Source organism: Solanum tuberosum, unplaced genomic scaffold (genome assembly GCF_000226075.1).
Source record: "Solanum tuberosum cultivar DM 1-3 516 R44 unplaced genomic scaffold, SolTub_3.0 scf00068, whole genome shotgun sequence".
Lineage (NCBI taxonomy): Eukaryota > Viridiplantae > Streptophyta > Magnoliopsida > Solanales > Solanaceae > Solanum > Solanum tuberosum.
Window position 1 is genome coordinate 1130145 of NW_006238994.1, and position 10410 is coordinate 1140554.

General features: G+C 31.4%; 1 protein-coding gene across 1 annotated transcript; it reads right to left on the reverse strand.

The window, feature by feature from the left end:
- Window positions 1–333: 333 nt before the first annotated feature.
- On the reverse strand, window positions 334–4528 carry LOC102606402 (uncharacterized). The gene is made up of 5 exons (XM_006345349.2): window positions 4170–4528; window positions 3267–3344; window positions 2308–2407; window positions 1444–1586; window positions 334–628 (listed from the first exon to the last, which is right to left on the reverse strand). The coding sequence occupies exons 1-5, from the start codon at window positions 4458–4460 to the stop codon at window positions 419–421; spliced, it is 822 nt and encodes a 273-aa protein (XP_006345411.1). The 5' UTR covers window positions 4461–4528; the 3' UTR covers window positions 334–418.
- Between the last annotated feature and the right edge of the window lie 5882 nt (window positions 4529–10410).

Consider the following 10410-nt stretch of genomic DNA (forward strand, 5'->3'; position numbering starts at 1 on the left):
TTCATATTCACTGAATATTTCATCACTACTTTGGTGTTCACGTAAAAAATTATGTAATACAACGCAAACAACTACTATAGAGGGTGTTGTTGTAAAAGATAAAAGTTTGGTGTAAAATTTTAATTTTCAAAAGATCCCAAATAATGAGATTTGGCCAACTAGTATTTGGGAATTTGGGATATTTGTCAAAAATATTTGCCAAATAATGGCAAATTGTATGGACAAACACTATTTGCCAAATTTTTCCCCAAATATTATTTGGGAAATCTATGGCCAAACGGGCCCTAATGAGCTACTTAAGAGAGAGAGCTATTAATACTAAATAACACAAGGTTTTTAGAAGAAAAAAAATTGATTCTAGCTTCAAAAGTTTGTTAACTTGGCTACATATACATATTACTATGGTACATGTCAACAGTTAGTCTGACTTATGCAGATTATGAAGAATATACAAGGAAGCAGAAGACAAGAAAATACACACTGAGTAGCTCAATAGATCAGTACCAGTAGCTATAGTCACCATCTTACTCCTCTCGAACATCTTGACAAGAAGGATCATGACAATGACATGTCCCACTTTGGTTTTTAGTTCATCGAGCGAACTGATCTTCATCCATTTTGGCCTCTCCTGTATGGCACCATCAACCGACTTAAGCAAAAGAACTAAACAGACAACACTATACCTATAATCGCACATGTTTCGTGGTTGATGTATGCAAGATGCATTCATATTCATAAGCTTACATGTCACAACACCAATTTCTGGGATTGGCAAACTAGATTAGACTGTCAAATCTTTAACGGTCACATAGAGAATCATAACAGTAATAACAAATAAGTATCAAAGAAAGAATGTAACTAGCTCATTGAAATTTATGCTTCTTATGATTACAACAACTTTCAGCAGTTCGATTAAATCCTTAATACCAGTTATTATAGCTCTGTGAATACCATAATCTTCAGCAGACTGCTAGAAGGGGTAGATGATACAGTGAACCTTTATAGAGTTTCATTTGGCTCTACCATATAAGCCTATAAAAGTTACGAAAATGATCTGAGAGGTTCATTAGCATCTATCCCAATCAGAACTCCGAGATCCATTGTTATCTAAAGCCAAGTATAGAAAAATATTTCGTTGTAGAATCAAGGCTTAAAAGTCATGTTTCTTAATACATAAAGGTTAAAAAGTGAACCACATTAGATCATGTGACATGAATGTGATTCCAGCTTAAAAAACTCTTCTCTAAATAAGTAGTTTTCATTTTGAAAGAGAATCATCAAATTTTCCATCTCCAAATCCCTTTCTCCAGTAATTAAACAGGAAAGATTAAACTGAAGTTTATGAAGAAGGAAACAATATATACTGGAAGTATAAGAACCGCTAAAATTGGTAAACGGAATTGAGAAAGGTACATAAATCAAGAATATCCAGAGTGTGACTACCTTCAGAGCAAACATCCCAAACAAGGAAGACTGCTTGAGGGCACGGTCGGCGGTTGGATGCACATCAGGAGAGACATTAGTTATGAATAATCCATACAATCCCATCCCAAATATTAACATCACGGTCCCAGCAAGATAAACATCTGCATTACAAGGATAATAAACTCAAGAACAGAAAACGAAGATATTACATGTTTAGAGGTAAGCAATGAGGTACTATTAACACCCTGTAAATTGACATTTTAGTTGGAAATTCTGCAACTTCTATACGAGCTACAACTGAATACTCTTTAACAATCACAACCTCTATACAGCTAGGCCATGGCTCCCACAGCAGTATTGCAACCAAGGTAAAAGTACTTCCCGGATAATTTACAAGACAACCAGAGGAAGTTACAATAAAACAAAGTTAAGCGCAAGTATAACAGGTTGTTTATTGAAACACCGAAGATGATTCACTTTAGGAAGACTAGAAAAGGATTTTTTATCCATTGACTGAGTGATATTTTGGATAAATATCAGATTCTGGTGTAAATACCAGAATAAAGTGTTAAGCTTCTTCTCGACTGATAAATTTTGCTTATAATCTTCCACTAGAAAGTGATAGTAAGGTAGAAGACTCAGAAAGTATAGATAATTTAGCAGCAAATAACTCAACATTAGGGAAAACTACTAAGGCAGGTTAGAATAGGATACTGTGGTGCACAAATAATTTCGAAGTGGCCATCAAAAGATAGATGCATGAAGTTACATTTAAATGCAAACCGTCAGATGTCTCCCCTATACTGAGATGCTTGTCTATTTCAAATTTCTGACGACAAGCATGATGATCTTAAAAAGAATCAAGATTATTCAATAACTCACCTATAGCTTCAACCAATCGTAGAACCATTTGTCCTGTGTGAATTCCTTTGACACAGCTTGTCCAATAAACCTTGTAAGCATCAACAATGTAGACACAACCCTACCAAAGAGAATTTAACTGTATAAATAACTGATAGTATCGGTAAAAGTGGAATTATTTCCTGTCTTGATGATGTCATGTAGTAGAACGGATAGTAAGAAGCACATTAGTTGAGGACTAACTGTATGAAGCAAAATCAATGTTTTTACGCCTAAAACACTAGAGAGAGAGAGAGAGAGGGGCATTTAGAAGCAATAATGTACCTAAATAAACAATCGACTGAGGATAACTGTAATGCACTTAATAAACTATAGACTGATAATCAACTGATATTTTAGAAGTTAAGATAGAGTTTCCAAACAGATTGAGGATAAACGGTATATTGCATCTGTAATTCATCATTTAATTATCGGTGCTTTTAGCTAGTGATAGTCTGATAGATTATGATATCAAGAAATGCAGGAGAACGAGCAATAAGACTTCAGTAATGGATTAGGAATAACTGACTCCCAAAATACTGCGTGTTCTATTAATGCATGATATATGATAACAGAATTACAATAAACTAATATTAGTCTGGTTATCATCAAGCCATTTTTATCATATATTTAATCAAAAGATAACTCCTGAAGTTGTTTGAAGCAAGAAGTTTAACATAGCCAATCACCCTAAAGCATCTATAAATCATATTAAAATTATCAACATTTGCGGTCTATAGATTACATGTGGTCTATAAAACAACAAGTGCACTAGTGTATCCAAGTTTGTGCCTTAATTACATCCTCAAACAGAAGTCCTGCATCATAAATTTCACCAGGAAACACAAAGATATAAAATTTAACCACATATAATAGATGATACTCATATATTTTCATACTACAAATTTAAAAAATAACGGATACTTGAATAAAGGAATTACATTGAGGAAGCAGAGCACAGAGCCAGCCAACGAACCTCCAACAGCAAGGAGTGCCAGAAAACGAAAGTCAAATATTGCCTGTTCAAATATAGATAAGCAGTGATCAACAGATATGTGAAACATACATCAACATTCCAGTCATATTGAACAGATACTGAAATTATAACCTTAAATGTCAATTCTTGATACCATCTTGTAGTGATTCTATGTTTTGAGAATATGGACTTGAAACCTCACCTTTCATGAAACCATTGTTAGAACTTCTGCCACTGCACTAAATAGTTTTCGCTTTGCTTAAATCACTTCCATGGGCATATCATATTCTTAATGTTATGAATCCAATTGTTTAGCTGGATACAACTCTTTAATCTTGTTTTAAGCTGTTATGTTGTGATGTTGAAATACGCTATACCAAAGTTGCTACAATTTGAAGCTTGTAGATACAGTATTTTAGCCCCCTTTAAGTTAATGGATTCAAAATTAAATAGCTTATAGTACATATTAAATAGATTTCTTAACACAAAGTACTTGAACAAAAGTTACTAATTTGATGTAATCCATACCTACACACTAGCTTTGCCCTTGATTAAATAAACAAACAAATAGTAGAAATAATAAGTAGCAAGCTTGATTAAATAAACAAACAAATAGCAGAAATAATAAGTAGCAAGAAAGGCATCAAGGGTGTGGCCTAATGGTTGAGAGTCATGAGTTCTCATGTTCAAATTCCAGTGCATACAAAAAAAAATACTAGGTGATCCCATTGTTCCAACGTTATGGACAGAGTTATCTAGTACCTATTGCCGATGAAAGATGTTGGATATTCCGTAAAATTAGTTTGAGGTGCGTAAGAGCTCATAAAAAAATAAGTAGCAAGAAAGAAGAACAAAATCAAATTTGTACCCTTTCAATGGTTGATTCCGTGTGCTGAACAAATTTAACAAATGGGTTTCCATTGGGATTTGCCATGTATCCATTTTGAGGGGTTTTAGAGGAATCAACAAAGGGCGCTTTTTGTGAAGATAATATACTCCCAATTTCTGTGGACGATGATGATGATGGTGGTTCGTGAGAAGGCATAGCTGATGAAGATGATGCAAGTATAATAGGTAATCGTCTGTAATTTCTTCGAATTTGAAGGTTAGATATGGAAAAAGGCACATGGGTCCATGAAACTGAAGTCAGTGCAGCCATTGAAGATGATCCAAGAGAAAAACTGAGATATTTATTTTTTTTGTGAATAAGAAAGAGTTTAGAGTTGGAAGTATTATATCTCTAAACTGAGGAAATGCCACTTGGTTTGTAGTCCTCTGGGGGACCGGCTTGGACTAATTTAGATTACGAATACTAATCACTCCATCGCAATCAAATCTTATTTTTCTGATTGTTTAATTTGTTTATCTTTTCGGTTTTTATTACTACGGCATGGGCCAAGGTCCAAATTTGTGAAATGGTTCAAACTTGCATCTAAATTATGTGAACCATTAATCTACGATTGGGGAAATTTAAATTATTTCACATTTGTAAATATAATATTGAATTTATTTTATATAATTTAAAGCGTAAATTTAAACATTCTTTCCAACTCCAAAACCTTAAACTGAAATTTGAACTATTTCAAACTTTTGAAATGCAGTTGTGCGATAGATAAGTATTTCAGCATTTGCAAATACTAGATTGTATCATTAGTATTTGGAATTTCAGTATTTGAACACATTAATCACTAGGTCTAGACGTGATGGAAAAAAAAAGTGTAATGAAGTGAACTTCAATTATTATTTTTTAAATCGTAAAATTTGAAATATATATATTTTCAAACCAATTTTCATAAGTAAATTTGATAATTATGAGGTTTTAAATTCAAATTCTGACATAAGCAAAAACATTAGATAACTTCTTACTCGACTCGATATACCTATTCCATGATATTATAAGAGGGGAAAAAAACAGAGTTCCATGTGGAAAGTTTTGGAGTTCTTATAGTTTACATTCAAATTGAAGCCCATGAAAATTTGGGAAAACAAGTCTATCTGCTGATTACAAAACTAAGAAAATACTATAAGATAAACTAATACTTGTGATTTTATTTTCACAATTAGAACAGCTACTTGTTCAATGACTTAGACTAACATCTACTACAATAAAGTACATTGTGATTATTGCTTCATTGTGTTTGCCATAAAATTGATCTTGTAGTCATTAATTATCAATCCCAATCTTTTTCTGCATCATGCTAATGTGATTTTTGAGCCATTGTTGTTGATAAAAGACGGCGCCAGGATCATTTGAAGCTTGTTGATGATGATCAATTCTGCGAATAAATGTTCCATCAGCAGTACTAGTACTACTACTGGAGATGGAATTTCCATATTTTTTGTACAGGAATTTAAATGGACATTCCTTCGGAGCATGATCAACACAAAATAGACGGAGAATCGCCAGAAGAACAACGAAGAATCCTACTATTTTTGCTGCGTCAGCCATGTAGGAACCCCAATTGTTATACTCATTATTACCAATACTTTTCTCTGTATGCATCGCGATAATGTGATTTCTGAGCCACTGATGTTGAGCAAAGAAGTCGTGATCATGAGATGTGTTGTTGTTAACATGAATTGAAGGGGGTTGACGATGATCAATTGAGATTGAACTAGCATATTGTTGGTACAGATACTTAAACGGACATCCTTCCGAAGCATGAGCAAAGCAAATACAAAATAGACACAAAATCGCGAAGAAGACAACTAATTTTGTTGCGACAGCCATATGCATATGTTAATTTGTGAAGAACGGAGTAATTTAGGTGTTTTGGGAAGGGAATTAGTGTGCTGTATTTATAGAAAGACTGGACAGGGCATGACATGATAAACCAAATCCCTATTGTATTTGGACTAAAATAATTTGGTGTTTTACCAAAAATAAATAAAAAAATGGTGTAAAATAATAAAATACACTGTATGATAAAAAAAAAAGTTGACTAAAAGATCGAATTACCCGTTTTACTTTTTCCTATTTTTAGATGAAATGGGATCATTGAGGTATGAGAGGGTAAAACAAATTTAAAATTAAATACTAAAATTGGTCTAGGTAATAATAATAAAAAACAGCAATAACATTTTAAAACTTTACTTTTTCACCCTTAATTTACTTTAATTCTAGAAAATTACATAGTGAAAAATTAGGTACGATTCCAGTGTACGCTTCCGAAGATATATACTTGATGGTAATTGAATTATTATTAAAATTAATTTTTGAGTTTTTGGATCGAAATAAGGGAAGTAATGTTCATATTGATCCATAACTAGTATAGTTACATATATATTGACGTAAACACTCTTGATTAGTTTAACTACTTTTAAATTAATGATTTTTGTTGATCACTGACAATATTCTTTTCTTGACTTATTAACTTCTAGTTCTCGAGATAGATTTACATTGTAAGGGAGGTTTGAAAGAGATCTCATATGTTAATTAGTTTTTTCTTAGTTCACTTATTAGGACACAAAAATCATTCAGTTTACTTCTAATCATTTTCCAATATCCATATATCTATTGTTTTTTTACTATTCAGAAAGGAGAATAAGCTATCATCTCTCTATCAACATGTCTGTTCTTTGGATTAGATATTCAATCTAAGGCTAATTTTGTCGATTCATGCTTTTCTATGATAATTCTTAATGAATTGATGGTAATAGCGGAATCAGAATTTTTATTAAGAATGTTCAAGTATAATGGTATGTGGCTATCAAAATAAAATAAAAAAAATATGAATTTATTTGGGATTCAAATTCAAAACTCCTTCATTCAAATGGACACACATTACCGAAATTTTTTATTTTGTACCAGGCACACTTATTGTTAGTTGTATGAGGACCTCTTTGGCTGCCATTTGTATATTCTGGGACCCACTGGCTACTATTTACCTATTTCAATTTCTTACTATTTCCCTCCTTCAATTTTAATCATTTCTCTACTTTTTCTTTCTTATCACACGTTGTCTTTTTTTTTTTTTTTTTTTTTTTTTTTTTTTTTTTGCTCTTGACACAATTTTAATTTTAATTTTAATTTCATTGAGAAATTTTGGATTTAAAAATAAATGGTCGAAAAATAATATGTAAGATTTAAATCCAATATTATGGATGAGTTTGAAGAAATTAGTGATAGTGAAACTAAAAAATAAATTGCACTCTCACCAACAAAGTATAAATTCATATAGTCAACTAATTGAACTACAAAAATTCAACCGACCTTAGTTATTACCCTTAAATATACAATCTAATTTTAACTGTTTAAATTTTGGTCTTGATTTATTTTTCGGGTTTCAATCTTAACTACTCAATTCTTAATTATTAAATTTATTTTGTGTTTATTTTATAACTACTTAATATATCTAAATACGTAATATTTATAATAATATGTTAATGATATTAAGCACCCAATTATCTTTTATTCTTTTTATGTTTGTTAAATTCTTTATTTGCTTGACATCAATACGATAATATATTATTGCTAATATTAAATTTGTGTTTCTTATTCGAAATATTCTCTTTGAATTTTCTTTATACTTGATGTTTTAAGATACAAAATGAAATTTTTAAAGATTCAATTTTTTCCAATGTTACAAAATTTAATAGTAATATCAATACTTTTTTTTTTTGCACTAAGAGGTAGGACTTAAAAAAAAAAAAAAAGATCTGTAGGAATGTTGGTAAAAAAGGGATGCAGAAATAAAATTTTAAAAATGCAAATGAAAAATAAACTAAAATTTGAGAAAATGGAAGAGTGAGAGAAAAGGTGTGACAAGGAAAGGGACCCACAAACACACTTGTCAAAAGCAAATTGTGCCCTCATACAACTATTGGGTTGTATCTCAATCATCATAAAAAAAAATTCACATTACCACTGTACCAAAGGCATATCTTTTGTCAATGACGGCCAACTTTAAATATATATCCTTTAAATGTAGAATTTGCCATATATATACAACGTACTTTTTCGACGAAGGTGGCTATAACTACGCCACTGATTGGTGGTTTATTCGATAAGAAAATTGGGTAATTCGCCCCACATAGATAAATCGATAATTACAAAACTTTAATATGTTAATTAATTGTTCATCCAAAACCCAATACCAATAAGTCAATAACCTAAATTCACAATTGAATTATCGGTTATGATTCGATTTTGAACAACCCAAATTGAAATATGGTAATATAAGTTTGGTGCAACATGGGAGTGCAAAATAGTCAAAACTTGAATTTTAAAAAGTATTGGAAAAAATTGTAAAATAATGTGTTACAATGCACGGCCCTCGTGAGTTTTAAATTTTCATTGATGATAAATATAACGCAATGGGACCCCTGACACACGCCCATCGTGAGGTCTTTTGGACAACAAAAGTGCGTGTTGCACGATCAACATGAGATTTGTTTTGCTATAAATAGTTCTCAAATGGAGAGAAGGAAATAAAAGAGAGTAGAAAATAAAAAGCTTTTGTAGTTAAACCTTCAATTCAATGTATTTTGATATTTATTCATTTTCAAGGAAGAATGTGATGATCTGAGAGAGTAGGTGAAAGCCACCCTTTTTAAAAAAAACTCATAATTGTGATCTTCTTTTAGTAAAATAAATATTTTTTGTATGTGTATGGACTTCTTTCAATTGATCAAAATGACAATTATAAACTTTTTAAGTAGATCAGTTTTCAACTTCTGTCTCAGATCATCACCATCTTCCCTATAAATAAATAAGAATATCAAAATACATTGAATTGAGGGGTTAACAACAAAAGTTTCCTGATAAAAACCTTCCTTAATATGAAATAAAGGAAATATTAATTATATTCAATTTATATATCCCACTTTCTGAGTTGATTTATTTTCTTTTTAAAAAATCACTTTTTGATATCTTTCTTCAACATCTCATGTTGTATCTTTAAGATTTCAATAGATTATTAATATTTTTAATTTAAAATTATAAAATTCAAATCTCACCCATTTTATAAAACTTTGTACTCACTACTCATGATATATAAATAAAATGAAAAGCTTGTATTTATATACATGCTCATAGTTATTACTCCATTGGTAGGGATGGCAAACAGAGCAAGATGGAATGGTTACAGGGCAAATTTGCATAAATCCGCAAACACTCTAATCTGCTTCGTCCTGCCTCATATAGACACATGTTATAACCTTTTTGAATAAGACACACATTCAATTCATTCGTTGGTCCCATAATTAATAGCAAATTATATTAATTTATAATCACACACAATAATAAATTGAAACTGTAACCATATTGATATAATAAACTAATAATATTTGCCAACTTGCTGTAACATTCCGACTTTTTAAAACATCTAAATTAACTCGTATCTTCGTGGAAAGACAAAGAGGGTGGGTAATAAATCAAGAATGATGTGGTATGTCATATTTTAAGTGTTCAAGGGTTGTATCTCAAGTTTTGAAGTTAAGTAAGTGGCAAAATAAAAGTTGGCGAAAGTTATTGTAAGTTCCTTTTTAAAGATTTCTCTGAAATTTGGGTCAAATGTATTGAATGTTTTCTCTCAATATATAAAGAGTTGGAAGTCCTATTACCCATTGATCGAAGGCCTACGAGTCTAGTTTGCAACGCACAAAACCCCGTATCAAACCGACATCAGAATAAAAAGTTATGAGGGTTTTACTAGGGACTATCGGGGCAGGATCCGGGTCGGGTAAAAAAATATGGTATGTCGGCTTATTTAACATTTTAAGCCATGAAAACATTTCATTTCAGTTCCAAATTACCAGAGAGAAAGCTTAAGAGAGGGTTCCTATGGAGTTCTAGCATGATGAAGGTTAGTTTTTGATGATTTCTACCATTAAGCATTGCCTTCGTGCCTAGAAACGTAATCCCTACACGTGGCAATCGTTTTTCCCTTCTTTTAGCTACGTTTGGAGCTGGTTTTTGAAGATATAAATTTGTAGTTATTGGTGTTTCTTCAAGGTTTAAACTTGGTTAACTAAGGTAGTCATCTAGGGACTCTTTTATGATTGTTTTTATGAATTTCTATGGACGTTTTGACAAGTTGGGGCATTATGGCAAATCTGCCTATTTAAGATTAATTATGAACTGTTTATAGGTGCGTACCAGCTGTGTA